This window comes from Mustela lutreola, chromosome 15 (genome assembly GCF_030435805.1).
Source record: "Mustela lutreola isolate mMusLut2 chromosome 15, mMusLut2.pri, whole genome shotgun sequence".
NCBI lineage: Eukaryota > Metazoa > Chordata > Mammalia > Carnivora > Mustelidae > Mustela > Mustela lutreola.
Window position 1 is genome coordinate 23,486,381 of NC_081304.1, and position 27,794 is coordinate 23,514,174.

Here is a 27,794-nt window from a genome sequence, read left to right on the forward strand (position 1 = left end):
AGGGCCAGGCAGCGGCCGCCACCAGGGTGGGGGGGCGGGACCCACTGTGGCTGGAGGCACCTATGCACGTAACACAAAATCCCCAACTTGCAGTCTTTGGACCGGGAGCAGGCCTGCAGCAGTTACCAGGTGGCAGTTAGGAAGGGCTGACTAGAGCCAGCTCAGGGACCCCCGGCCTCCCTCTCTGAGCACCTCTGTTCTGCTGCAGTACTGTGTCGAGCTCAGTATTGGATTCTAACTAAAAATCAACTCTTGGGGCGCCTGGGTGGCTCAGTGGGTTAAACCTCTATCTTTGGCTCAGGTCACGATCTCAGGGTCCTGGGATGGAGCCCCATGTCGGGCTCCCTGCTCAGCAGGGAGCCTGCTTCCCCCTCTCTCTCTGCCTGCCTCTCTGCCTACTTTTGATCTGTCAAATAAATAAATAAAATCATAAAAAAAAAAAAAAAAAAAAAACTCTTAAGAAACCTGGGACACCTGGATGACCTAGTCAGTTAAGCGTCCTCTGACTCTCTTCCGCTCGGGGTCTGGAAATCAAGCCCCGTGGAGGGCTCCGGCTCAGCGCAGAATCTGCTTGAGGTTCTCTCTGCCCCTCTGTTCCTTCCCCCAACTCTCATACACGCATTCTTAATAAAGTCTTTGTAAAAAAGGTCTAACCCTGGTTAAAATGAATGCAAAATGGACTCACAGCTTTAAGCAGTGAGGCTGCTTTCTGGGAAGTGAGTTTTTAATGGCAGGGCCTCAGGCATCAGCAGCAGGTGAAGGATGCAGTGCGGGTTCTTTGGTCCAGAAGGAATATGGGCAACCTCCTCCCCCCAGGCCTCGGTTTACCCTACAGGATCCAACACATTTCTTGGGAGATGCCTGTTTTCTCAGCCATTCATAGCCTCAGCACAGCTCCTGCTGACCCAGGAGGGCGTTGCTGGCATCCAGCAGGTGTCTGGGAATCAGGGAGGGCATTGGGTAGCATTGGCCAGAACAGCTCTGACATCCACGAGCCTCCGGAGCCTTTTAACTCACTTTAGATTGATCAAGCATCCCTGGGGCATATAACACCGAGCTGGGAACCGTGGGAAATCGGACCCAGACCAGGACACAGAACAGAACACAGCCAGAGCGGCTGTGGCACGGCCTCAGATCTGGGAGGAAAGCACGACAGCCACCTTCCCTACTCCAATCAAGGACAAGGGCAGGCTTCTAGTTAAACATTCTAATTCATTAGGAACTTTTGGTTCTCCAAAATTGGGATGAGGCCTTCCATCAAGAGCCCCCAGACCCCCTCATTTTTTTTTTTTAAAGATTTTATTTATTTACTTGAGAGAGAGAGACAGTGAGAGAGAGCATGAATGAGGAGAAGGTCAGAGAGAGAAGCAGACTCCCCATGGAGCTGGGAGTCCAATGCGGGACTCGATCCCAGGACTCCAGGATCATGACCTGAGCCGAAGGCAGTTGTCCAACCAACTGAGCCACCCAGGCGTCCCCAGACCCCCTCAATAATACAGAATTCTCGTTTGGCCCAGCTGTTGTTCAGAATCACGTGGATCATGCTGGCTAATGGGCAGAGCTGGCAGCTGGCTAATGGGCAGAGCTGGCAGCCGCCTTCAAAAGGACAAACAAGTAAGAGATGCCATGTGGGATTGGTCCAGGGAGGCAGGGGACCTGGACATGGAAAGAGAAAGGACATTGTAGGAGGGGAAGTGAGAATCAGAGGTGGCCGTGAGAATAAGACTACACAGAGGATATACCAGCTCACACACAGCAAAACAAGAGGAAGTAAAATGCATTTCATTTTATCATCAACCAGTGCTCCCAACCTTTCCATAATGTGACACACCCCGAGGGTGGAGAATTAATACTCAGGCACACCCCGGACCCTAATGAGGAAACTCGAGGGCAGAAATCCAGGGAACAGTCTTCTGAGCAGAGAGAGAGCCTAGTTCAAGTCCCTGTTTGGCCTCTTATTAGCTGCATGACCTTGGGCAGACTACTGAACTCTGTGAAATGGGTGTGATATGGAGACATAGTGAGAACTGAGGTATGTCAAGTGGTGAGCAGAGCCTGGCTCTCAGCACAAGCACCGAGGGGGAACCAATCCAGCACAGCGCACCGTCGAGGGGACAGGCCAGGAGACATGTGCAGCAAGGGACAATGACATGGAGGCAGAGTGCAACTTCGTCTGTTCAGCTTCTCTGCCCAGGGCCCGGAGAGCCGAAAGCCTGTTCCTGTTAGGTCCCAGGGAGGGAATACTGGAGACAAAGACAGTGTGACTCAGAGCCTCTATTCGGAAATGGGGTATCTCTGCATCCCCGTGTGGCCCTGTGTCTGGGAAGTCAGGCTCAGCAAAGTCAGGTCACAAATGCCACTCCCCACCCCAAGTGCTTCCACATCTCTGATGGATGAGGGTGCGGCCCACAGGGGCAGAGTGTGTTTATGGGCGGGCCGGGTACAACAGGCTGACTAGGAGTTCGGAATAGGGTCAGGAGAAGTGGGCTGCCCGCCGGCCGGCGCAACAGAGTCCCCCGCCTGTTGCTGTCTGATGTACTGGTCCAGCAGGGCCGTCAGCTGGAAGGACTGGTGCTGAAGCAAGAGGTGGGTCTGGGCCACGCGGAAGGTGAGCCCTCCTACCAGCTCGCCCTGCACCAGGGCCAGGCTGGGAAGCTGGGAGTAGTTGATGAAGCCTTGTCTGCTGAGGATGGCGTCATCAACGCAGCCACCTGGAAGAACACAGGGTCAGCTGGGCACCACGAACGCCTCTCTCCTCTGAAAACAACGACTGAGGTCCCAACGCATGCTCTGTTGCCCTTCTCCACCTCCCAGCCCTCCCCGAATCTGGTCCCCCCCCCAGTCAGGGACTATTCGCCTCCCTTCCTTCCAAACTCTTCCCTAGAAAACCCTGACATAGGACATCCACCTGGCCCAACTGCCACTAAGTCATGGTTTCCTAAACTTTCTTAAAGAACCACAGGGCGCGGGGTGCCTGGGTGGCTCAGTGGGTTAAGCCTCTGCCTTCAGCTCAGGCCATGGTCTCAGGGTCCTGGGATCAAGCCCCGCATTGGGCTCTCTGCTCCGCGGGGAGCCTGCTTCCCCTCTCTCTCAGCCTACTTGTGATCTCTGTCAAATAAATAAATAAAATCTTGAGAAAAATAAAAGAACCACAGGGTGTGTATTAGTGGGGTAGGGGGTGGTCCACAGAGACCTATAAAACCAGTCTTCTCTATAAAAGAACCATCTCTGGGCATCCCCAGCATCAGAGGAGTCTGGGAAACATTGCTCCCTGCCCTTTGGTGTCCCTTATCTGGGGGGGTTTGTTTTAAGTATCACCGTCTGTGGGGTGCCTGGGTGGCTCAGTGGGTTAAGCCTCTGCCTTCGGCTCAGGTCATGATCTCAGGGTCCTGGGATCAAGCCCCACATCTGGCTCTCTGCTCAGCAGTGAGCCTGCTTCCCCCTCTCTCTGCCTACTTGTGATCGCTCTCTCTCTCTCTGTCAAATAAATAAATAAAATCTTAAAAAAAAAAAAAGTATCACCGTCTGTGTGGCTTTCTGTACCCCACTGCTAGACTCAAGGTGTCTGAACTTCCTCTCCCTGCAGAGGCCTCTCTGCTTTCCCTCCTCTTCTCCCCAGGGCAGAACTGATGCCGGACTGGGGGCGCCTGGGTGGCTCCGGATGTTAAGATCCGACTCTTGGGTTTTGCCTCAGGTTATGCTCTCAGGCTTGTGAATCCAGCCCTGCATGGGACTCCCTGCTCAGCATGGAGTCTGCTTCTCTCCCTCCCCACCTCCCTCTGCCCCTGCCCCTCACCCGCCCCCGCTCCCTAAAATAAATAAATATTAAAAAGAGAAAAAGAAGGGAGAGGGAGATGGAGGGAGGGAGGGAGAAGGAAGGATGGATAGACGCAGAGTAGTGAGCCAACATAGGTTCCGGAAGGACACAGGTAGCCCTCAACAAATGGTGCTACTGACTCAGGCCCCATCTGTGAGTGATCGCCCCCCACAAGGATGGCCACAGTTCTACTCACGTGTACTTAGCAGATGGCATCAGGCCGCGGTAGCACCCACTCCCCTTAATCCCCATCCTCAACCCACAAGGGTGCTTGCTCACCTAGCAGTGGCAGGAAGGGCACACTCTTCAAGATTCGTACCATCTCCTTGACCTTGGGCTCCTCACTGACCAGCAGGAAGTTGTGCCCCACAAAGAGGGGCAGCAGGTTCTGGTACTTGGAATCCTCCAGGAAGGGCTTTAGAACCTGGAACAGCAGGATAAATGGCTTCCTGGGGACAAGTGGGAGGAAAGGCTGCCCACCCCAGTCACAGGCCAAGTCAGGCTGTGGGTGCAAGCTGACAGTCTCCTCGGCCCCCAGCCACAGTGCAGGCACCAGACTGGAGGGTTGCCTGGGGTGGGGGGGGTTGAACAACCTGATCTGGGAAGGGGCCCTGCAGTCCACGTTGGCAGAGGCAGGGGAGCAGGGTGCCCGCACCAGAGGGCTGCTCCCTACCTGGTTGGGGAAGACCTTCAACAGGATCTTGTGCTTCCGAAGCCGGTGCCGTATAAGCAGCTTGTCCTCTGCACTCAGAGCCACATTCTGGCAGACAGCTATCATTCGGTTCTCTCGGAAAACCGTGTCTATCTCCCGACGGAGGAGGCGGATCAGGCCTGTTTCCTGTAGTCAGGAAGAGATGACCCAGGGCACATCAGCTGCCCTTCTCCTTGTCCCCCTTTCTCCCCAGGGGAACGGGTGCTGGGACCCGCAGGGATGCCCAAACGGGGGAAATATCGGTGTTCAGGAGGAGGGTTGGGGCCCTGCCTCTTAGGACATGCTCCCCCTCCCATTCTGCCCTTCGTTTTTGTCGGATAACCACGGTCTTTAGAGCAGCGTTGTCACACCTGACAAAGCTCGTCCCCATGACCTGGTCACTGGTCTGACCCAGTCAACATTTGACAATAATGTGGTCAAAATTACTTTCTCTCTCTGATGCTGCATTCATGTTGAATCAATTCACCAATTATAAACATAAGATAATTCTTTTGCAGTGTTAATTCAGAACCAAGGAGAAGACTTCATTTTCTGAAGACAGTATTTCTCAAAATTGACAGCATGTGGGCCTGACAACAAGCATAAAGGTACAAATTCCCCTGGTCTTTCTGCTCTTTTTAAGGACAAAAAAGTTCCTCCCATTCCTCTAGGAAAACATAGAAGCTTCAAGTCCTTTCAAGACAACAGAGATACTCTCCCCTATCTCCACCTGCTTGCATAACTTTCACACGATTTGGGGGAGACCAGTAAAGAATGAAGGAAATCCAGGAGGCCCATCCAATCCATAGTGCCCAAAATGCCAAGCAGATTCAAGCGCACATTTCATTTTAAAACATCTGGCCCACGGGGTCAAAGGGGGGAAGTAATGATGTGGAGGGGTAGGTCCTGGAGAGCTACTTCATTATGGCGTCAGAGACAAGGTCACATGAATCCACCATCCCAGCACCAAGGACGGGCAGTGTCCTCCTTACCTCGGGTGGGGGACTGGGAGGACTTGGTAGGCATCTTGGGTTGATAGCGGGTTTTGGGGGGATATACTCAGTCACAGCCATCAGCTTCTGCCGCTGGAAATGCATCACACGACGATGGCGGGTAACAGCCTTAGAGCCACAGCGGATGGTCTGGAGGGTGGGCAGCCGACCTAGGAGGGGAAAGGGCAACGCTGGGACGTGCAGCTTCTGGGAGTCCTTAGTCAGTCTCAGATGGAGAAAAAGCCCACCCTTGAGAAAGACAACCATGGCTCACAGAGCTAGACCCAACACAAGAGAGGGACAAGGAATTGTCTGCTAGGAATTCTAAATCCCCCAAACTTCCCTTCTCTTTAATGAGTGACCTGAGGTCAAATGTTTGATCCTTTGAGGCTCCCACTTCTCCAGCTCTTCTCTATGTACAGAGATGGGTTGTGGGGGAGATAAGAACAAGGGAGAAAGTATATTTGAACACAAAAAAAGGGGGGAGAGGATTGAGCAAATTTTTTTCCTATTTTTTTTTTTTAAGATTTTATTTCTTTCTTTGAGAGAATGTGATGGAGAACACAGAGCAGGGGTGGAGGGGCAGAGGGCGAAGGAGAAGCAGACTCCCCGCTGAGCAGGCAGCCTGACACATGGCTCGATCCCAAGACCCCGGGATTATGACCTGAGCTGAAGGCATATGCTTAACCCACTGAGCCACCCAGGCCTCCTGCAAATTTTTCTTAAATAGCCAAATAGTAAATCTTTAAAGTTAAAGAACCATACAGTCTGCAACTACTACTCAACTGTGCCATCGTATCATGAAAACAACCCTAGACAATATGAAACAAACAGAAGTGGCTGTATTCTAATAAAACTTTATTTATAAAACATGGTGACCAGTCCTGCCGCAATATGGCAACCCCTGGTTTAAGCCAACCGTTCTCAAGGTGTGCTCCCTTTACTCAGCCAGCAACATCAGCATCTCCTGGTAACTGGTTAGAAACCTAAGTTCTCACGGCCTGTCCTGGTCCTCCTGAATCAGAAACACTGGAGGGGAGCCCAGCAAACAGTGGTCTCTAATAAGCCTTCAAGTGTTACAGATGCATGCTGAAGTCCAAAACCACTGCTCTAGAACTGCTCTGAAGCCTTCACCCATGAATTGAAGCAAGAGGGAAAAGAAGTTACACGGCCCTCACAGCTCCCCCAAACAAGCCTCCCCTTCCCTTGTTCTTGTTTACAGGCATCGCTGGAGAGCACGCCTCAGAAGATAAGGGAGCCACTTGAAAGCTGTAAGCCTAACTGACCCTTTCATCTTCAATGAAAGGACCCAGGCTAGAGCTTCAGCCCTACCCAAGATTGGGATGGGGTCTCAGGGAAAAGGTCAGCTAGAAGGTGGCTCTAATAGAGAGCATGGAGGTTTCCTGGGGTGAGAGGTTTTATTGCCAGCAGCCACAAAACCTAAGTTAAGAACACAGGTTTTGGATCAGATGAACCAGATTTTTTTTTTTTTTAAGAGACAGAGGTAGGGGGGTGCTCAGAGGGAAAGCAAGTATGCCAAGCAGGCTCCAAGCTCAGCAGCACCGAGCCTGAAATGGGCTCAATCTGACCACCCTGAGATCAGGATCCAAGCTAAAACCAAGAGTTGGATCCTTAAATCTTCTGAGCCCCCCAGGTGCCCCCCCTAGATGGAATAAGATTTTAATCTCTTCTGCCACTTACTAGCTGTGACCTTGACCAGTCACTCAACTGCTCTAAACCTGAAATTCTTCACCTGTAAAGAGGAGATGATCATGACTTACTTCTCCGTGACATGCTTTAAGATTTAAATGAGATAATACATGTAAATCATTTATTTACCACTGTGCCTGGCCTATATTATGTGAGTGAAATCATTCATTAAACAAATGTCTATTGCATGCTTAATGCCAGGCACCACGCCACCTGCCGGCTATGCCGAATGAATATAAGGGTTCTGCCTTTACCGAGTGTGAAGTCTAAAACAGGAAACAACACATAAAAAAATGCAAAATTACAGACTGAGGGGTGAAAGGGGTCCATAAAGAGGCTGCAAAATACACATTTTAACAATAGAAACCTGCTTTGCAGAAGGTGACCAGGGCAGGCCTGAGCAGGTGACATTTAGGCCAAGACCGTGAAAAGGTGGCACAGCGCCAAGGTCCGGGCGGGCAGTGGTACAAGCAAAGGAAAGTGGAGGCGAGCAGGAGCTGGGTGGTGGATTACAGAAACCCAGAGAAGGAAGGGGGCCTCGGGCGGAGGGAAGAAACACTGTGGTTGTCGCTGTCATTGTTGCTGCGCTGCTGTTACTACTAATGTCTGCAGCCACAGGGAATTAGACGGAGGAAGGAGACCAGCGATCTAGCTGAGTTCAGGGGTCATCAGGAGCTGTCTGGAGTAAGAGATTGCGGGAGAGGGTCAGTAGTGGAGGAGGGGAGACAGAACTAGAGAGCGCCGTCCGGAACGCGCCATGAGGACCTGGGCCGCTCCTTACCCGCCCGGGGCAGGAGACCCCCTCGCAGCATCCCAGACACGGCCGCAGCCATCGCCACCGGAAGCACAGACGGGAGCCGGGAGGGATAGAAGAGCTAAGGATTGTGGGAAGTCCTGGGACCGGAAACAGCCTGCGAATCCGCCGGCTGGAGCACCAATCCGCATGCGCTGAGCCGCTGCGAGCCCGCCCCACTGACGCCCAACCGGGCGTCCAGTCTCCTAGCAACGACGCTTAGACTCTGGGGCACAGCTCTTTTCTTTCCATCCGCACCCGCCACTCTTTACCCACAGTCCCCCAGTTTTACTAGCCCCGTTTCACTCGTCAAACTCCTGAGCCCCCGCCTAGATTTACTTTTGTCTTCTACCGCACCTCATGCATTATAATGTTCTGAATCAACCCCTTTCCCTTATCCCTCGAGTCTCCGAGGTTCTCCCTCCTCACACCATCCTGGGTTCCGCCACCCCCGGGGCTATCCAAGTTGGTCGGCTTCCCTTCGTCCTGAGCCCATGCTAGGCCAATAATAGCCTTTAAATGATGCCCGGAGGTGAGCAGGGGATGGGGTGGTGAGTAGAAGATTCGGATAACGGTACGGTCGGGCTTCCAAGAATAAGAAAGGTAACAATTGGACTCATCTTTTCACAGCTAATCTTGCCCAGAGTCCAGAGGAAGGGGGCGTCTGCATTACTGAAGCCCTTATCACCAAGCGGAACTTGACGTTCCCTGAAGATGAGGATCTGTCAGAGAAGATGTGAGTGCCAGGGGGAGAAGGAGGTGGTGGACGATTGAAACACACAGGATGACCAGTCCCCTGAGCTGTACTGGTTTGTCAACTCATCTTTATCCCTCTTTTTACTTACTCCATGCATTCAATCAGTGGTCATGTCCAATTGATTTTGCCTCCTTAAACATTATTCTATTCCCTTTCTTTTTTTTTTTTTTTTCCCTTTTAAAACCATGCCCACTGAACTGCCTTAAATAAGGCTCTTAGGCCATCACCTCTCAATAAACTCCTAATTAGTTTCCCCTGCCCCCCGGGCCTGGATCCCTATACTGTTACCAAAGTGATCCTTTTAAATGATAAATCTGATCAGGCACACCTTGATGTTACTTTCCTTGGCTCTCTAGTACTTCCAGAATAAAATCCAAATGCCTTAGCATGAGTTGAGCTCTGCTGCCTTTTTAGCCTTATTTCTGGCCGTTCTCCACTATTCCTCTAAGGCCCGACATTCTCACACCTTAGCGCCTTACTTCTCAGATTAATGCTGAGCAACATCACCTGGGAGGTTGTTATAATGACTCTCAGGTCCACCCCAGACCTACTTAACCAGAAACTGCATTTGAACAGAAATTCCAAGGGACTCATGGGCACATTAAAGTTGGAGAAAGCAGGGCGCCTGGGTGGCTCAGTGGGTTAAGCCGCTGCCTTCGGCTCAGGTCATGATCTCAGGGTCCTGGGATCGAGTCCCGCATCGGGCTCTCTGCTCAGCAGGGAGCCTGCTTCCTCCTCTCTCTCTGCCTGCCTCTCTGCCTACTTGTGATCTCTCTCTGTCAAATAAATAAATAAAATCTTTAAAAAAAAAAAAAAGTTGGAGAAAGCCTGGATTAGCACACACTGTTCCTTCTGTTTGACATGCCTTCTCCTCATCCCCTTCTCACCTTCCCAGCCAACTCCCACCTACATCACCTCCTCCGGGAAGCATTCCCTGTCCCCCAATTCAGGAGTCCATGCACAGTTCAGGCACTCCTTTGGTCCCTTGTACTTGTGTCTGTCATCCACTTGTCCTAGATGTTTGGCCGGCTTCTCAAATAGTGATGGGCAGGGACTCTCATTTGTCTCTAGTGGGCATGCAGTAAATATTGTGGAATGAATGAATGAGTGAATGGGGAAAAGGTCCTCCCATGGACCACTCAAAAGGGAAAGAAGGAAGGATCCTCCTTCCGAGTTGTCTCATCTCTGCCCCGGTCCCAGCTTCCACTGTCCACACTGGTTCAAGGAAGTCTTCCCTTGCCTCTGAGTCTCTCCAGGAACCATAAGCTGCTATCACCCATTTCCTGGTCCAAGGGCCTTCTACTCCTCTCACCTTCTGATCCTTCCCAGTGCTTCTGACCAAGATCCAGGGCTCCAGTTTCATGGTTTCATGATGGGGACACCGCCTCATATAAGTTCCTGACATCTCATCAAAGGCACTTATCTTGAAACCCCTTTCCTCCCCCTCCCATCTTCCCTGCTGAGACAACACAGAAGTGGCATTCCATTACAACACCTGCTGACTGTTCTTCCAGGTTTCACACTCTGGCTGAACTGCAGACTGTCCGCCTGGACCGGGAAGGGATTACCACTATCGGGAATCTTGAGGGCCTCCAGAACCTACACAGCCTTTATCTGCAAGCGGTAACTTCTTGCCTCCTGCCCTTCTTCCCCCTTCACCCTCTGTGGACCAAGTCTGTTTAATCCAAAAACAACCAATCAGGTCACCTTGCCCATTCCCTGCCATTCAGGGAGGCAGACCTTCATTGAAACTGTTCCTAGATGGGTGTCTGATTGGCTTATCTGTAGAGCATGCAACTCTTGATCTCAGGATTGTAAGTTCAAGTCCCACATTAGGTGTAGAGATTACTTGGAAGAAAGTAAGGAAAGAAAGAAAGAAAAGGAAGGAAGGAAGAAGAGGAAGGAAGGAAGGAAAGAGGGAAGGGGAAGAAAAGAAGGAAGGAACTGTTCCCAGATGAATCAGGAATTCTCTTCAGTTGGAAGAGCAATCCTCCCTGAAGAAATCCTAAGCATGCTCTTGAATCACTGGTTTTTTTGTCAGACATCTTCTCTGGGCCTCAAAGTTCTTTTTGGTATCTACCTTATCATGTTATATATATATAGCTCCAGCCCATTTCCTGTTTTATAGAAGTGGAAGAGGGAGCCAGAAGATTCTACTGCATCCTTCAGAACCTTGAAGGCTGTTTTGTTGTCGGAGGTGGTGGTGGTGGTGGTGGTTGACTGACTGAGTTTCAGGGTCCTCCAGGTTGACTGTACCCCGCTCCTTTCGTCTTTCCCCACAGGAACTTTATGAATCAAAGTCACGTGTGCCCATTACTCCCTGTGTGTACCTAAGCCACCACTCAGGCCTCCACTACTGCCCCGTGGCCCCTTGGTCTCCTTCTTGACTTCCAGGCCCCTCTGTGGTTGTGGGCTGAGCAGCGTATACTTTGATGAAGCATAGCTAGCCCCCAAGTTGACCCCCCTTGACCATCCACCCAGAGAAAGCAAATCATCCCAGGGTAGCGAGAACCAGTTCAGGGGGCAGGGGGTCATTCCCAGAGCGCCAGTTTGCCAGCGGCAACAGCGGACAGGGTCTACCCAGTTTCCCCAACTCGTTTGCTTTCTGCAGAATAAGATCCAGCGGATTGAGAACCTGGCCTGCGTCCCCTCCTTGCGGTACGTGGTGTACAGGGCTCAGGCCTGGGGGAGAGGGAGAGAGTGGGGAGAAGGGGAGACCCAGCCGTGCCCCAGAGAACTAGTTGGTCCAGACTTCTCCAAGCCTAATGTCTTGTCCACCGAGGACCCAACAAGCCCGGCTCTGCTTCCCCCACCCAGGGGGCCACGAGTCCCCACTCATCACCAGGCTGCTCAGCCAGGGTCCCCGGGCGCCTGGAGTCCTCCTCCCTTCCTCCCGTGGTTCCATGATGCAGCTCTGTCTTTGCACCCCTTCCTTCCCCCCGCAGCTTCCTGTCTCTGGCAGGAAACCAAATCAAGCAGGTGGAAAACCTCCGTGACCTCCCACATCTCCAGTTTCTGGACCTTTCTGAGAACCTGATAGAAACACTGAAGCTGGGTAGGAAGGCCCTGGCCGCAGCTCATGGGACAAGCCTTGTGTGGGCCCCCCCTTCTCTGCTACCATCTCCCCAAGCTTGCGTTGGCAGCACGGCCTCTGGGGGTCTGGGAAGGCTGTACAAAGAGACAGAGGCTTTGGGCAGGGAGAAGGGTAGGACACCCTTGTTCCTTTCTCCCTGGTGCATGCAGATGAGTTCCCCCAGAGCCTTCTCATCCTCAACCTGACCGGAAACAGCTGCACCAACCGGGATGGATACAGGTGAGGAAGACATGAGGGCAGGAAGAAATGGGGGGTGGCCGAGCTCCTCCTACCTCCACGCAGTCCCCCTCTCAGCCTGCAAACTGGTCACTATCCTCTGCTCTTTCTGCCCTACAGGGAGCTGGTCACAGAAGCCCTGCCGTTGCTCCTGGACCTGGACAAGCAGCCTGTGTTAGAGCGCTGGGCCTCAGATGAGGAGGAGAAAGCCTCAGACGATGAGGAGGAGGAGTTCCCGGAGCTGAGCAGCCCGTTCTGCACAGAGCGAGGTGGTCCTGCCTTCCAAGGCTTGCACCCTCTCTAGAACTCTCCTCTGCCCTGTGGGGCACTGGGGCAGCTAAGTCCTGCCAGGGCCAGGTGTCAGTCTGGGGTGCAAGTGACGTGTCCTCCCCACCCCAACCCTGGGCCCCTCCTCGTAGGGATGGCAGCAGGTTAGTCTGCTCCAAGGGTCAGCCAGAGACCTCCCTGCCAAAGGCCTTCCTGCCAAGCCCAGGGCTCCATCTACCGCCTACCGTCTTGTCCCTCCCAGGCTTCCTCCAGGAGCTGGAGCAGGAGATGGACAGACACAAGGAGCGCAGACAGCAGACAGCCCTGAATGAGCACCTTCAGAGGATGGAGACGAAGCCTGCCCTCACTGACCTCCCCCTGCTGCCTGGGGGACCCGTGGCTAAGGACAACAGTCCCTCTGTCACCCCCAGCCAAGGGAAGGAGACACCCCCCAAGCCTGCCTCCTTGCCACAAGCCACCTCTGCCACCAAGAAACCCTGCCCTCTGGTTTCCAGCCAGCAAAGCACTGTCCAGGCAAAGAAGGGGACCAAAGCAGCCACAGGCCCCAAGGCCTCTGTGTCGAGGGCCCCCAGCACAACCAAAACTGTGACCAAAAGAATCAAGAAGTGAAGGGCAGCCCGTCCCTACCAGCAATTCCACAGGAACGGGGAAGGGGGAAGAAAAGGGCATGGGTGGGGCCTCCCCTCCTCCTCATTCCCCTCACCTGTGACAGGAGGCTCCCCCAGTAAAATGTCACCCAGCCCTGAGTATGTCTTTCATGTCATTGGGGGGCATCAAGCAGTCAAGGCAGTGGGAAGGAGTCACAGAAATACAGAACCCAACTCTACTGAACACGTTTCTGGACAATTTGGGAACCACCCAAAGGACTGGCCCACCTCAGGTCCCCACCTGGCTGCCTGGGCCCTGAGCAGGCCTCACAGTGTGGAAGATGCCATTTTCCAGAGGGCACAGCTCACTGCCATCCTTGGGGCGTGCCCTCCAAGGTTCAAGCCAAGGACCAAAAACCCGTGGTCCTCATTCTCCTTAAACAGTAGCCCCATAGTGTGCCAGGCACATTCTCTTGGGCATACCCGCTCACACACCTGGGGAGACCACCTCTCCTCACAGACCCCTGCCACAGCCTCCCCCATCGAGTCCCCATTCCCCAAGAGAAGACTGTGCTGCCCAGCAGACAACCAGAGGCCCAGGGCTGCCCTTTGCCCTCACTTGGCTCTCCCACCCCCACTAGAGCCGGGATCAAGTTCACTGAACAGTGAAATAGTGTACTTTATTAAGGCAAAGGCCGAGCTGGCCGCCCAGAACAGGACTGAGGGGAGTGAAGGGCTTGTGCTGATCCTGCTGTCGCAGGGGTCCTGTGCCCACCCCAGGCCAGGACGAGCTGTGGCGCTCAGCCATAAACCCGGCTCTCCCTCTCCACAAAGGCCTGGAAGAGGGCGCCCAGCTCTTGTGGGGGTGGGGCCCACTCCCCGGCCAGCAGCCTCCGTGCAGCCTCCAGGCCTTCCTGCTCCATGTCCCGCTGCTTCTGCCAGAGCTGCTGTCCCTGATCCTGCCCAGGAAAGGCAGAGATGAGTCCCAGGGACAGGCTTCCCTCCAGATCGCGGGGAGATACCTGCCATCTCCCACAAGCAGGAGAAAGGGCAGGGTCCCCGACATTCTCCTGGGCAGCTGGCTTTGAAGGCAGAGACTCCTCCCGGCAGCTCTAGAGTCTCCCCTCCACTCCCAGGTCCACTCATATTTCCAGAATCCCAACTGGGCATGGGAGAAGTGAGTCATGTCCCCAGAGTAGCCCCTAATCCCCGGGGCTTACCTGCCCACTCTCCATCAGCCCCAGGGCCACCTGGTGTCCACGGTAGAGGCTGTGCCGGCGATCCACCTGAGTCTGGAATCGGGGCTGGGTCCGAACAGGATCCTGTGCTCCAAAAGTGGGGGACACCACCTGGGGGGCCGGGGCCACGCCCGCCCCAAAGATGAAAGGTTTGAACACTGACCTAATGGGACAGAGATGGAAGGAGTGAAGGCTATCACATCCCCCCGGACACACACACACATACCCCGCCTGGCAAGCTCTCCCCTGCCTTCCCCACCCTCATTCCCCTCACCTGGATGGGTCTGGTGTGGCAGTGAGGAAGTGGACACAGGGCTGTGTGGGATCCTGGGGCAGGATGGACACCATGCTGGCCGTGGTGCGAAAGCCTCCCGAGTCCATACAGATACCACTCTCCTTGTTCCTGAGAATGTCCATCATCACCTCTGCCGTGATGCCCCCTGTGAAGGAGGACAGGCTGAGGGGCCCCCAGGGCAGAAGGGGACCCTCTGGCCCGCGGTCAAGTCTGTGGGAGAGGAGAGAGGCCGGGACTGCCATGGCCCTCGGGCCCCCAGCCCGCTGCCATCCACTCACTGACCTCGCTGCTGCTGCAGCAGCTCTCGTCCGGCCTGGAAGCGGGCTTTGGCAGCCTCCATCCGCACAGGCTGCTGAGTCAGGGAGAAGACCTGAGCGAAGTCAAAAGCGCTCTGCCCACCCCACCAGCCCTGGGCCAGGGCATGGGTCCGCAGCTCTGAGTGTTCGGCGGAGATGTCTGTGCCAATGCTCAGCTGGTTGGAGATGTTGCGGGCCCCCTCTGCGGAGGAGGCGGGAAGGGGAGGGAATGGCTCCTTTATCATAAAGCACCTACTCTGTGCCAGGGGCTGAGAACAGGGCAGTGAAGAAAACAGCCCTTCCCTCGTGGAGACGGAGACAGACGTGTGAGCTTGAGGCTGTGGCAAGTGCAAGGAAGAAGCACCTGCTTGCATATATGGGGGAGAGGGGGGCTAACCGCCAGGGAGTCCAGGAAGGTTCCCCAGAGGAAGTGGCAGGCTAGAGCACAAAGAGGATTTAAGCAAGCGAAGGGGAAAGGGTCCTCAGTGGGCTCATCTCCCACCACCTCAGGTACGGCGACCACCCTGAGGTTTGCACCTGGATCCGCCCTGCCCGGCCCTCATCCCACCCCCTACCAAGGCTGGCCAAAGGCGACGCCTCCAGGAGGCAGGCCCCAGTGCCGGGCCCTCACCCCGGATCCTCTGTGCGGCCCACAGCCTCCCCGCCGTCTCCAGCACCCACGCCTCAGTCCGGTCAGCCAGCAGGAAAGTGTTGTGGTAGCAGAACGGGGCAGGGTCCTCCCGGCAGCTGCCCCCTTGCCCATGGCGCTCCAGCAAGCCCGTGATCACGTGCAAGGCCTCCAGGGCAGAGCGGCTCCGTTCTAACGCCAGCCTGGCATGGGGAGACAGGCCGGGACCAGAAGGGCAGTGAGGTACTGACGGCGGGTGACAGAAGCCCCAGTGGACAGACGCAGCCCGGGGAGGCCCGCGTTACACAATCTGCCCACAGTGGTTGTGTGGAGCGCAGTTAGGCCAGGGGTTTTCAAGTTTGGCTCTGAGGGTCCCCTGAAGAGGCCTGAAACATGGTCCCACAGAGAGAAGCACACCAGGCCCCCCAGCCTCTCTTCAACCCGAGTGGCTCTGCTTTAACTCGCTTCATACATTGGGACTCCATTGGGGGGCGGGGGGGAGCGCTTCTACTGAAAAAAGAAATGTGAAACCACTGCCCTATTTCTGGGCCAGGAGAGGCACAGAAAGGGCCATACTTGGAAGCTCCTTAAGAGACTGGAGATGGGGCCGGGAGAGAGGAGGAGCGGGGGCAGCCTGTCTGGGCTCGCAAGGGGGACAAAAAGATGGGGGCCCCGTGACCCGAGCTTAGGGGAAGGGGGAATGGCACTCAGCTCTCAGACTTCCAGCACCAGACGATAAGGGAGGGCAGTGTCCCCACCTGAGCAGATCCATGCCCAGCAGGGCTTCCCCCTCGCCAACTGGCTCCTTGGTCCACACTGCCTCATTGCCAATGCAGACACCATGTTCATTAGCGCCCATCTCTGCCCCCCAGAGCCACGAAGGTCGGCTCAGGATCACCGCATGAGTCTCTGACACCTGGTCCACCTCAATGTAGGTGCACTGCAGGTAACAGGGGAGAAGGGGAGAGCCCACTCAGAAAGGGTTTTAGTATTCCCACTTGCCCAGGAGCAGCCTAAGTCAGAGGCTAGGTCCAGGCTGGTAGACCGTAAGGTCATGCTCTTTCCCGCACCTGTGGTGGCTTTCCAGGGGCCCGAGAAGCGGAGGCAGGTCTGAGGCAGAGGTTCAGATCTGCCACAGCTCCTAGCTCTTCCGTAAGGCCTAACCCACCTGGAGCCGGCTCCCAGGAGGGTGAGTGCTTGCGGGTACAAACACCACCTCCTGCACTTCGTCCCGGGGCCGGTCAGAGTTCTTGGCAAAGATCACGGCGGGGATGGCCGAGGCCGGGGGTACCGAGACAAAGCAATCGCAGGAACGTGGGGCGTCGGGGTTCCAAGAAGCCATCTGGGGAGAGGTGGGGAGGAATGAGTCCTCTTCGGGCGACCTCTCCACCATACTGGCCAGAGCTCAGCCCCCTGGGAGCCCCTATCCCAACACGTGTCAAGAGACACTCGGAGGTCACTGCCGTTGGGTTCGCGATGCTCAGCACCGTACACAGGCGAAGGCACCGCGCGGCGGAGGCACCAGCTCTCGGCCCGGGCTCCAGGCTGGCAGCTCCGCAGGCGGACGCAGAACGCACGCTCCCAGAGCCCTGCCCGACCGGGAGCCCGGCTCTCCGGCGCAGTCGCGGGATCCCCTCCCTCGCCACCCTACCCCTCCCTCCACGCCCCTATTCTATCCCCATTTACTCTCTTCCCCAATACGGTCCGCCCCTAACCTCACTCCCTCCAAGATCCCCAGCTTAGCCCCGACCGCCACCGCCTCCGGTTCGGGTCATTGGGCGGAGGCTCCCAGGTGACCTGGAAGGCTTTGGCCCGGGAGGCGGAGCCAGAACCAAGCGCTTGCAGTTCTACCGTCTTCCACCAGGGCGCGCGCCAGCACTATTTCTTGGAGCCGAGCGGCCTCGGAAACCGTGTTAGGCAACCTGTCCTTGCCGGCGCCGCTCTCAGGCTGGAAAAAGGCTGAGACGAATCCGGGGGCACTTCCAGTGGGGTCCCTATGGGGAGCAGGAGCTGGGGGTGGAAAGAAGCCCACGTGAAAAGAGAGGAAAGAAAAACCAGATCTGTTAGAGAGCGCCGATTGCTGGGGCATCTGGAGGAGAGAACTCAGCTACTTGTGTCCTGGTTTGAATTACAAAGGTGCGACCTACCCCAGTCCCCACCAGGGCGCAAGATCTGTCAGATTGTCACAGGGCTGAAGGTATAGGGATAACTTAAGTTAATGCATTTTTTAAAACGACATATTCTCAAAACCCACCTGACCCCAAAAGGTGGATTCTGCCCCACAGTGCTTGAACTCCTAGAAAGATAGCTTTGAAAGGATATTTGAAAATTTCTAGTCCAAAGATTTGGTGCCTTTAAATAGAGTGAAACTGAAACAGCAAAGAAGTCTTTTTTTTTTTTTTTAAGAGAAATTTTTTTTTTAAGATTTTTTTTTTATTTATTTGACAAAGAGAGATCACCAGTAGGCAGAGAGGCAGGCAGAGAGAGAGGGGGAAGCAGGCTCTCTGCCGAGCAGAGAGTCTGACATGGGGCTCCATCCCAGGACCCCGAGACCATGACCTGAGCCAAAGACAGTGGCTTAATCCACTGAGCCACCCAGGCACCCCCAGCAAAGAAGTCTTGGCCAAGGGGGTTATATATTGATGTGTGGGTGGACTCTGATCCCAAATGTTCTGCTTTCCAGGTCATTTTCCCCTATTAACCCTCTCTGTAACCGGCACTTAAGCAAATGTATGCTACTCTTTTTGCTCTGTGGAGCCCTCCAGGATTGGGGACAGGAGAGATACTGCAGATTCTCTACTTCTCCCACATCCATCCTGCCAACAAATAAGGCTGCTGCTCAGAGCCCTTGGCGACAGCGTGGCAGCCTGGGGTCATTCCTGGGAGGGCAATGAAGACCAAGTTTTCCCCAGGAGGCAGGCTATGGGCAGGTGCACCAGATAAGGCTATTGGGGGATCTGAAATCTGAGATAGTTCTTAATTGCCTATAGGTATCCAAGGCTGATTCTGAAAAGGAAGCTGTCCCCAAGGAGATGGGCTTCACTTTCAGAAGGTGCACTGCCACTTGCAGAGAAGAATTATCTAGAAGCTCAGCAGGGAGCAGGGAAGAGTATCACCTGAAACTCAGAACACTGGCATCTTGTCTTGCTTCTGCAGTGGACCTGGAGTGTCTCTTTGGGCAGGTCACTTCTTTGAGGACCTCAGTTTCCCCGGTAGTAAAATGACAGCATTGAACTAGATCTGTGATTCTCCACCATGGGTGGGGAGTGGAGGGGAGCAATTTGCTTTCAACCACACAACTTCCACTGTACAACAGAATATTTTCATTCTCTGTCCATGGACGGCCAGCATCAGCGTCACCTGGAAGCTTGTTAACAATGCAGAATCTTGCGGCGCCTGGGTGGCTCAGTCTTTTAAATAGTGGACTCTGGATTTCTGTGCAGGTCATGATCTCATTGTCCTGAGATTGAGTCCCACATGGAGCTCCCAGTTCAGCAAGAACTCTGCTTCTCTCCCTCTCCTTCTGCCCCCTCCCCAAATAAATAAATAATTTTTTTAAAAAGATGCAGAATCTTGGGCCCCACCTCAGACCTAGTGAATCAGAAGCTGCATGTTAACAACATCCCCAGTGTAAAGTGGTCTAATACACCCCCAAGGACATCACTTGGAGTGCTGGAGAGTTAATCCGGATGGCTTCAGGAATTCCCTGGGTATCTCTAATACGCCCTGTACCGGGTGGAGACAGCCAGACTGTTGGGTTCCTGAGATGCTTTTCAAACCCACACTGAGGGGCGCCTGGGTGGCTCAGTGGGTTAAGCCGCTGCCTTCGGCTCGGGTCATGATCTCGGGGTCCTGGGATTGAGTCCCGCATGGGGCTCTCTGCTCAGCGGGAAGCCTGCTTCCCTCTCTCTCTCTCTCTCTGCCTGCCTCTCCATCTACTTGTGATTTCTCTCTGTCAATTAAAAAAAAAAAAAAAATCTTCAAACCCACACTGATAGGACGCTGAGCCGTCGAGCTCACCAGAATTAATGGAAAGTGAAGGCTGCTTAGGGTGTGCAGTCCACGAGGAGGTGTCGTGAGGTTGCTGTCAGGGGTCATTCCAGAAGCAAAAGTCAAGGCTGTGTGCCGATGGACGCGGGCACCCAGAGTGGCGGGCGGCTCAGTGGGCCCCTTCCTTCACTTCCCCAGCCGCCCGCAGTGGGGCAGGATTGGGCCGGAGGAGAAGCGAGTGTCTGCGGGCCACCCGCTGCCCCAGGCTGTGGTTCCCAGGCTGCCGGCTCCTCCGTCACTTTCCCATTCCTGTTTTCACTCACCAACCCTCCAGGGCCGGTACTCCCACCTGAGGTTGGCGGCTCAGAGAGGTTGTCCAAAGGGTGAGCCCACGTGGCCTGATTTCCCTACTTTCTCCCTGGCCCTCCAGGATCATCCCGCTGGGGGCGTCAGACCTGAGGGGTCAGTGGTGGCCTTGGGCTCCAGGGGTGGGGGGTAGGGGGCGGGCCAGCCGTGCAGCATTGCTGCCAATGCGGGCCAGTGAGCAAACATCAGAGCCCCACCAAAGGCCCCCGCTAAGAATGCAGGTCAGCAGGAGGAGCTGTGAGGGGAGGAGGGGTGGCCCCAGCCCTGCCCAGACAGGCCCAGCCAGCCCCACAGCTGCCCTCCTGTCCCTGGGGGCAGCAATGGGCTGCAGGAGGAAGGGGCTCCCCCTGGTCCTGGGGTCTAACTCCCACTGAACCAGGAAGACAAAAGAGGTGCCCACAGAGTGGGGCCGGCAAGGGGGGTGGGGTGGGGCATAGGCCTGCCCCTCCTCCTCCTGGACTTCTAAATCCAGGAGCAAGAGAAAGCAAAGAGTTCCTCCCCTAAAAACCAGTCTGCTTCCTTCTGTAACCCCTATCACAAAGTGACCTTCAACTCGGTGACTGCAGATTCTCCCAAACAGGTGATGGGATGAGCCAGTGTGGGGACCAGAGTTGGCTCCAGGAAACTGGGTCCGGGGTGGAGTGTGGGAAACAGGAATCCCACTAGGGAAGATAACTGTGGCCAAAATGAAGGCGGGGAAGGTAAACGAACACAAAGTCCAGCCTGCCCCTTTGGACCCCGAACCTTCTCAGCTGTCAACCTTCCTAGCTTTGGGCCTCTGGACGCATAAGGGTTTTTTGTTTTGTTTTGTTTTTGTTTTTTAATCATTTCACCTGAATTGGGCACCGGCTGCATCGCAGGCACTGGGCAGCCCAGGAGAGTGTGTCCAGATGGGCGTTTCTGCACATCCCAGGCCGCCCAGTGGGTCGGGTGAGGGTGCACTGGTGCGCGTGGTGTTTGTGTAACTGTGGCGGGCCCTCTAGCTGGGAGTTGCAGTAGGATCCTTCCCTCAGACTTTCCAGCTGGGCGGGAGCCCATCAGATAGCCTGGCTGCCTTTCATCGCCTTGTCCCTGATAGGGATCATTCTGGGTGAAGAAATCGCTGTCAGTCACCCCCGCCTCGCTCACAGCCAGAGGGACTGATCACACCCCCACGGGGCGGGGTGACCAGGCTGGGAGGCTGGCTCTCCCTGGTAAGGCAGGGAACTGGCGTTCTTCACAGGGGAGGAGAAAGAGGGGGCTTACATGTGGAGGAGGAAGGAAATATCTAGAACCTTCTCAGCCCCACGGAGGGACAGTCAGCCCAGCTATCAACCCTGAGGGAGCTCCTCCCCATTCCCCACACCAGCCACCTCCTGGGAAAGGATCTGACCCTTCCATCAGCTGGGCTCTGCCCCAAACAAAGGGAGGAGAGGCTGCAGGCCGGGGTGCTGGATCAAAGGAAGTGTCCACCCCACCCTGCAGCCGGCCTGGGCCTGGTCCTCACTGCTGAGGGACACTGAGTCAAAAAGAAAACCAGAGCTGGAAGACAAATGAAGCAATGATGTGCTTGATGACTTTATTACGGCATAAAAAACACAGGCTGTTTCTTCCTCCTCCTCTCCCCCCCAAAGTGGGTTCACAGCAGTTAAAGGGAAAAAAAAAAAAAAAATCCTACATTTCTCCTCTAGGGGGCTGCCTAGAAGGGGGTAGACAGCCAAGCAACCTAGATCTATAAACGAGGGGAGCAGAAGAAAACCCATCCGAAGCCCTCACCAGCACCCTTAGAACTCAAGGCCTCCGGAGGGGAACATCAATGTTTCCCCGCCACCCCAACACCCATTCGGGAGTTCCCCTTACAATGGTCACTGGGGAAGGCTGTCCTGGTAGCGCAGGGAGGGGGTGGCTGGTTTCGATGGGTGGAGGAGAAAGGCATCCCACACCCACAGAGCCCTCCCTCTCTCCCCCTTTCTCTGCCTGGCCAGGCAACCTGCAGGCGCTGCGAGCTCTCTCCTACCCCCAACCCTCTCAGCAAGGAAAGGGACCTCTGGTTGGGGTGGCAAGAGGTAGGGGGAAGAGGGAGCAAAAAGAAAGAACGTTACTTCTTAAACTACCCCAGGCCCATGAGTCTCTCAGGGAGAGTCACCCTGTCCCTTTTAAGAAGGGCTCCCTTCTATGCAAACGCATATTCCTATCCAGACCCCAGACCCATTTCCCATTTAGCTCCCAGTCCTGGGACTGACTGGACTTCAGCATCCCCAAGGGAGGAAGAGATGCTGTAAGCCTAAGACCTAGGGCTCTGGACAGGGTGAACAAGGTGGGGTCTCTCTAGCTGGAGACCCCAGGCTCAGTAGAGAAACACACACACAATACACACACACGTACAAACAACATGCACACACACATGCCCTAATATTAAATAAAATACCTTTTCCTTATAACTTAAAAATCAATACACAACTAATCTTTGCATAGGGCTCTGGGTGGAGAAAGGGGGCAAGGGGTCCAGAGAGGTCAGAGGGAATCTTAGGGCCTCTACCTCTAGCTTGGGAAAGGGTACTAGTTCCAGACCCTGACCCCCTATCAGCTTCCTTCCCTCTGCCTGGCTCCATCCCTGCCAGGCTCTCCCCCTCCCCAGGCTCCACTCCAAGATCACAATCAGGATGGATCTCAAGCATCTAAAGAAGGGGACAGGGACAGCTTCTTGGACATCACCTCAGAAGGCAGACCCCTTCCAATGGGAGAACACCTCCTTCATATGGAAGGGAAGTCTCCCTGCCCAGAATTGAGATGGGGAGAAGGGAGCCTCCTAATGCTCTACAGGAAGGGCAAGGCTTGCAGGCAGCAGAGAAAGGGGATGGGAAAGAAAAGAAAGAGTGGGCCTTCTCTTCCCAGTGAGTAGAAGATGGCTGGACATCCACCCTGAGTGGAGACCACTGGAGGTCCCTCTGCTGGGACACCCCACCTACTCCCCAGGCAACCCAGGTAACCCTCTTCCTTCCATCCCTAAGGAGAAAGCAAATGATGGGGGGAGGGGTGGGAACAGGGAGCCAGGATGAGACACTACATCATTCTAGGGTGGGGGCTGGGGCTTCTGGTTGCCTTGAAAACCTAGATCAGGTAACGGATGGGGAATGTGAACTACACCGAACTTTATTTTTCATGAAAACCATGAGTTAAGGACTGAATCCGAGTTAGAGGCATAAGGGGTTAGTTCCTTCCATTGCCCTACCCAATTCCTTCCTCTCATTTTAAGAAGAGGACTTTTTGCCCTCCCCCTCCTGGTCTAGCTGTATCCTCCACCCCACTGCTCTGGCTGGGAAGCTGTCCCAGATTCTGGCCTCTTCCCCTCTTCCTTCAAGGCTCCATCAGAATGGGTTGGGAAGGGTTAATCAGAAGGCACATAAAAGGAGTTATTTCTAGGGCAACAACCCTCCCAACCAGATAGAGACCCCTCCTTAGAGGGTACCCCTGTCTCCCCTACCCCACGTGAGCGCTCCCTCGGGAAACATAGGAACAGAAGTACTATATGGGGGATGAAAGGGACCTGGGCCGCAGGGCGGGACCGGAGGCGCTTTTAAGTGCCGGTTCCCAGGCACTAAGGACGTGTCCAGACAGCTACCCCCAGCGCCTGCGGCGGCCCCACTCCTCTCTGCTCCTGGGACGCGCTGTCTCTTCCAGCAGGTCCCCTCCGCCCTGCAGCCACGGTAGGGGTACCCCACCCCAACCCCCCAGCCCGGGCACTGGAGCGAAGTAGTGGGGACAGGGAGGACAGAGCAGCATGCGCAGCCCCTCCCAGCCCAGCCAGTCAAACACGTCTCGTCCAGCCCCAGAGACTAAAAAACCCCCTACTGTCCCGTCCCCCTGACCCCGCACCACTTTTCCTCCCCCTTAATAAATAACCACCTGATCCTCTGACTCGAGTCCCCCAACCCCCAAGGGCATCAGGCCGGGGCGGGGGGAGTGGAGGGAGGCCCCGAAAGCTCTTCTGATGCCCCCAGGAGAGACCAGCGTGGGGGGCGGTACCAGAGCAGCTCAGTTGGAGGGAGCCGCGCCACCCTCCGCCTCCCGCTTGCCTTTGCCCCCGGGGGGCTCCACCGCTCCGCTGGCCTTGCTCTCGCCGGTGGCCGCCCCGGCAGCCTCCTCTTTGGCGCCCTCGTGGGTTTTCATGTGTTTGGCCAGGTGGTCGCTGCGCATGAAGACGCGGCTGCAGACTGCACAGGGGAACTTCTTGGTGCCCGTGTGGGTCTGGAGGTGGCGCTGCAGCTCGTCAGAGCGCGTGAAGCGCTTGCCGCAGAAGAGCCAGTTGCACACGAAGGGACGGTCGCCGCTGTGCCAGCGCAGGTGCGCCTTCAGGTGCGACGTCTTGGCGTAGGCTTTCCCACAACCTGGGATGTGGCAATTGTGCAAATGCTTCTTCTTGCCCCCGTCGGGCCCGCACGGAGCCCCCAGTCGCTCCGCCTCCAGGCAGTTGGGGCAGCGGCACACGGTCTGGCCCGAGCTGCGGGGCACTGACCGCCGGGAGCCTTTGGGCCGGGCTGCTCCGTCCAGACTGGAATCCAGACCCTGGGACTCCGGGGCGGCCGCTTCCAAGGCCTTAGCCCCGTCGGGCGGCCCCAGGAGATGCTGCCCTCCGGCGGCCGGGAGAAGGTGATGCGGGTGTGGGTGGGGCGGCGGGGCACAAAGCTGGTGGTCTCCGACGTAGCCCCCCAAGCCAGCCTGAAGCGCCCCGGGGTGGCCAGGCGAGGTCAGCGTGCCCTGAGTGTGGGGGAGGTCCATCCAGCTGGTGCCCGGATGAAGGTCCCACCACGAGCCATCCTCCGTGCCTGGGTGAGTCGGCCGGAACCATGATTCATAATGGTGTGACATGTCCGGCTGCAGGAGCTTGGAAAAGGGTCCCGGGGCCAAGGGACTGTCGCTTTCCAGGTCCTCGCAGGTTACCCGAGAGGAGGCCCCCGGCAGCTCATAGCCCTGTGAGAAATCCACCTCCGGGCCCAGCGGGAGGCTCTGCAGCTCTCCAGGCTGCAGCGGGGAGGGGTAGTCCCCAGCCTCCGGGCTCGTGTGGCCCTGGTATGTTTGGAGAGGCTGCAGGTCGAGGCGCGGCGGGGAGGCGTGAGGCGCGTCCGTGTGCTGGCTGCCCAGAGAGCCGCAGACAGCGGTTAGCATTGCCGGGATCCGGGGTGGGGTGGGGAGCAGGGACAGTCAGGGGCACCTCAAGTGGAACCTAAAGGAGGCAAAGAAGAGGTGGCATGAGGAAAGTAACCAACTCACTTTTAGTCCTGACCCAGATCCCCTCCCTGCAAAGTGCTCCTCTCTGTAGCTGCCTGGCAGGTGAAAAGAGGGACACAGCTCTGAGGGGACTAAAGACCAGCAAACAGAATTGGGGAGAGCTAGGAAGGCTGGAGGGTATAAGGTTCTCAGCCAAGGGGGTAAGTCAACCTTCTCCTCGCTGAAGCTGATCCCTCCTACAGGACCTAGCTCATTCCGAGAGCTGGACTAGTCCCAGGCTGGTAAGTCAGAAACTCCTACAGTAAAATGCTAGGACCATCCGGACCCCGGGTTCCCAGGCCAGCGCAGAGAGCTGGTGGCATTTACCCCCCTGCAGACCGGCCGCCACCCCCAATGGAGGGCCTAGACCCATCTCTACTTCCCTAGTCTAACTCAGGACACAGATGAGGAGACGGTGGGGGTCTGTTTCTGAAACTCAGAGCTTGAGGTGACCTGATTTTCCATGCCCAGCGCAGGTTTTCAGATACTGGGGGAGACCTCATTCCATCCCTGAGGAATGTTCAGTGGTGAAGAGCATTTCACTGTTCTGTACCATTCACCTCAGCTCTCTGCCTGGCTGGGTTGCCACCCCCCCCAAACCCACTTCCATGCCTGGTCCCTACCCCTTCCCCCCCCCGGGGGGGGGCAGCCACAGTGCTAGTTACCAGGGGACATCTCCCCACCAGAGAAAGGTAAGCCTCCTCCTCTCCTGTGCTGACCCACACAGGCTCCAGCCAGTTGTCTGCTGCTATCCACGCCCTCCTCCAATCTAGGGGAGACTCAGATGTGAAGCTGGGAGGGGTCAGCTTCCCCCAGAAGGGGGCCAGCGAGAGAAGAGCTGACTAACCAGCTCAGGGAGGTAAAACTGTCACCCCGTTAAGAGATGCAGAGTCACAGTGGGGACAGCGAAGGACAACAAGAAAAACCAGAATCACAGAAATTACGAATTACCCCAAGAGATTATAGAGGGGGGTGCATTCTAGACCTGGGTCATTTTTAGGAGTTCTGCAGATGGCGCCCATATGCAGCTAAGTGTTGAGAACCATTGCCTCAGACCAACCCTCTTATTTTAAAAAAAAAGAGGAAACCCAGGCGGTATTTGGAGAAATGACTTGAACAGACTTTCATTTACTTGTTCAATCAACCTGTATGCACTGTATGTACCTCTGTGAACCAGGTGCCTGGACTCCCCGCCTGTTATCCTTTCCCTAAAGGGTTGGCAACCTAAAGACATCCACCCCGTTCTTAAGCACGCATCTGTGACTCGAAGGTCCTCTTCCTCCCACCACCTCTCCCAAAGACCTGAGAGCCCTTCAGGTGTGGAGTGTGGTCGCCCAGCCTTCTCTGATGGTGGGAGAGGAGGTGCAGTGGTTTAGGTCAGGGACTTCTTCCTACAGCAGGGCTGACCCTGCTACCTGTGGCCTCTGTGACCAAAGAGGTAGCCCTGGTAGTCTGGGAGAGGGGGAGAGAGGGGAACCGGGGCGCCTACTCAGCCTCTAGCTGCCTTACCACAAGAAAGGAACAGGGTGAAGCAGCAGGAAAAGAGCCTCGGGCCCAGGTGGGGCAGCCCAGAAGGGGCTGGGCAGGAGCCGGGAGGCCTGGGACCCTAATAGCTTTCGGCGTCTGGGAACTGCCCCAGGGATGAGGGGGTGGGGAGGTGAACGACCCAGACTCCAGAGTGGCCTCTCTCGACGCAGAGCCGGGGAGTCCAGCCCTGGGATGCAATGGCCAGCCTGCAAAGTTTCGGGAAGGGAGACAGCAGAGCGCGCACTCTCGGCTTCCCGCTCCCCAGTGCAGGAAGCCGGGTAGAAACACCCTTCTTCCCCCTTCCGCAGTCTCCCTCTCCCGATCACCGGCGCTCAGGTGGTCAGGACTTCCGCACTCCCAGTCCTCAAGGTTCCAGTCCTCCGGTTGTCCCAGTCGCTCCAGTTTCCCCGGTTTTCAGTCTCCTCGGTCCCTCGTCTCGCCCTTCCGCCCAGCTGTCGCTCGGCGGGGACGCTAAGCCCCTCAGATTCTTTAGGACCACCTCCCCCAAGGCCACCGGAGGCTGCGGCGAGTTCGAGGCGCGTCTTTCTGGGATGATCCCCGGGGCGCGCACCCCTCGCCGCCCCGACCCTGGCTCCTACCTCGAGGCTGCGCTCGGGCTCCGGGCACGGCAGGCTGGCGCGCTACGGACGGGCGCTCATGGGCCCTGCGCGCCGGCGGGCTCTCCAACGGCAAGGCACAGGAGCCGAAGACGAGCGGGGGGCCGCGACCAGACCCGGCGGCGGGCGGCTGGAGGCCGGCAGCGGGCGGCGGAGGAGGGGCGGAGGGCCGGCGGGAGGGCGGAGGGCGGGCGGGAGCCAGGGAGCGAGCGAGCGAGCGAGCGAGCCCAGCTCCGCCCGTGACTCACCCGCGCTCTCTGCCTTCATCCTCTGCCCCGCGCTCCTTTTTCCCCGAGTCCGCGGCCCCGCCCACCTCACCTGCCGCCGCCTTTAACCCTTGCGGGCTCGGCCGGACGGGAGGCCCGCGCGGCCGGGCTGGAGGAGAGGGGGCGGGCTCGCTAACTAGGTCGCCTCCCGCCCCTCCCTGGCTCCTCCCCGGCCACTCCGCTCCTCCGGCGGGGGTCCTGGGCGGAGCCTTTCCCAGGCTCGGGGACCCGCCCCTCGGGAGCCAAACTGCCCGGGAGCGGGCTGGGTCTGGCGGGGTACGCGGGACTCAGACCCCGGGGGCCTGGAGAAGGGGGCGGGTCCTCGGGGCGATTAGGAGAGTCCCTCGGGCGCCGCTTGCTTCCTCGGCGCTCGACCCAC

At 56.3% G+C, this 27,794-nt stretch overlaps 4 protein-coding genes across 8 annotated transcripts; 1 reads left to right on the forward strand and 3 right to left on the reverse strand.

Moving 5' to 3' along the window:
* Positions 1-1,771: 1,771 nt before the first annotated feature.
* Positions 1,772-8,104, reverse strand: MRPL10 (mitochondrial ribosomal protein L10). Of its 2 annotated transcripts, none has more exons than XM_059148806.1 (5): positions 7,992-8,104; positions 5,501-5,670; positions 4,491-4,655; positions 4,097-4,241; positions 1,772-2,711 (listed from the first exon to the last, which is right to left on the reverse strand). In XM_059148806.1, exons 1-5 carry the CDS (start codon positions 8,041-8,043, stop codon positions 2,455-2,457), a joined length of 789 nt encoding a protein of 262 aa, XP_059004789.1. In that variant the 5' UTR covers positions 8,044-8,104; the 3' UTR covers positions 1,772-2,454. The 2 variants fall into 2 exon arrangements, with proteins under 2 accessions (XP_059004789.1, XP_059004790.1); XM_059148807.1 differs by lacking the exon at positions 7,992-8,104 and adding an exon at positions 7,578-7,660.
* Positions 8,105-8,187: 83 nt separating this feature from the next.
* Positions 8,188-13,128, forward strand: LRRC46 (leucine rich repeat containing 46). The gene is made up of 8 exons (XM_059148804.1): positions 8,188-8,535; positions 8,634-8,739; positions 10,275-10,383; positions 11,372-11,418; positions 11,706-11,815; positions 12,004-12,073; positions 12,191-12,339; positions 12,600-13,128. Exons 1-8 carry the CDS (start codon positions 8,523-8,525, stop codon positions 12,965-12,967), a joined length of 972 nt encoding a protein of 323 aa, XP_059004787.1. The 5' UTR covers positions 8,188-8,522; the 3' UTR covers positions 12,968-13,128.
* Positions 13,129-13,545: 417 nt separating this feature from the next.
* Positions 13,546-17,210, reverse strand: SCRN2 (secernin 2). Of its 4 annotated transcripts, XM_059148803.1 has the most exons (8): positions 17,118-17,210; positions 16,571-16,744; positions 16,161-16,342; positions 15,406-15,605; positions 14,761-14,830; positions 14,458-14,623; positions 14,166-14,346; positions 13,546-13,904 (listed from the first exon to the last, which is right to left on the reverse strand). In XM_059148803.1, exons 2-8 carry the CDS (start codon positions 16,742-16,744, stop codon positions 13,561-13,563), a joined length of 1,317 nt encoding a protein of 438 aa, XP_059004786.1. In that variant the 5' UTR covers positions 17,118-17,210; the 3' UTR covers positions 13,546-13,560. The 4 variants fall into 4 exon arrangements, with proteins under 4 accessions (XP_059004786.1, XP_059004784.1, XP_059004783.1 ...); XM_059148801.1 differs by lacking the exon at positions 17,118-17,210 and having other exon boundaries at positions 14,761-14,827; positions 16,571-17,044; XM_059148800.1 differs by lacking the exon at positions 17,118-17,210 and having other exon boundaries at positions 16,571-17,044.
* A 4,100-nt stretch (positions 17,211-21,310) lies between these two features.
* Positions 21,311-27,592, reverse strand: SP6 (Sp6 transcription factor). Its single transcript, XM_059149536.1, has 2 exons — positions 27,132-27,592; positions 21,311-24,961 (listed from the first exon to the last, which is right to left on the reverse strand). The coding sequence occupies exon 2, from the start codon at positions 24,901-24,903 to the stop codon at positions 23,773-23,775; it is 1,131 nt and encodes a 376-aa protein (XP_059005519.1). The 5' UTR covers positions 24,904-24,961; positions 27,132-27,592; the 3' UTR covers positions 21,311-23,772.
* Positions 27,593-27,794: the final 202 nt, after the last annotated feature.

Excerpts from the sequence above, each read along its gene's own strand:
- SP6 (XM_059149536.1), bottom strand. The coding sequence starts at position 24,903 with ATGCTAACCGCTGTCTGCGGCTCTCTGGGCAGCCAGCACACGGACGCG.
- LRRC46 (XM_059148804.1), top strand. Across the intron at positions 8,740-10,274 it reads GAGGATCTGTCAGAGAAGAT|GTTTCACACTCTGGCTGAAC; the intron begins GTGAGTGCCAGG and ends CTGTTCTTCCAG. Across the intron at positions 10,384-11,371 it reads ACAGCCTTTATCTGCAAGCG|AATAAGATCCAGCGGATTGA; the intron begins GTAACTTCTTGC and ends TGCTTTCTGCAG.
- SCRN2 (XM_059148800.1), bottom strand. The coding sequence starts at position 16,795 with ATGGTGGAGAGGTCGCCCGAAGAGGACTCATTCCTCCCCACCTCTCCC. Across the intron at positions 16,343-16,570 it reads CTCCTGGGAGCCGGCTCCAG|TGCACCTACATTGAGGTGGA; the intron begins GTGGGTTAGGCC and ends TGTTACCTGCAG. Across the intron at positions 14,624-14,760 it reads GCTGCTGCAGCAGCAGCGAG|GGGGCATCACGGCAGAGGTG; the intron begins GTCAGTGAGTGG and ends CCTCCTTCACAG.
- MRPL10 (XM_059148806.1), bottom strand. The coding sequence starts at position 8,043 with ATGGCTGCGGCCGTGTCTGGGATGCTGCGAGGGGGTCTCCTGCCCCGG. Across the intron at positions 5,671-7,991 it reads GGGTCTCCTGCCCCGGGCGG|GTCGGCTGCCCACCCTCCAG; the intron begins GTAAGGAGCGGC and ends TTCCCCTCCTAG. Across the intron at positions 2,712-4,096 it reads GCCCTTCCTGCCACTGCTAG|GTGGCTGCGTTGATGACGCC; the intron begins GTGAGCAAGCAC and ends GTGTTCTTCCAG.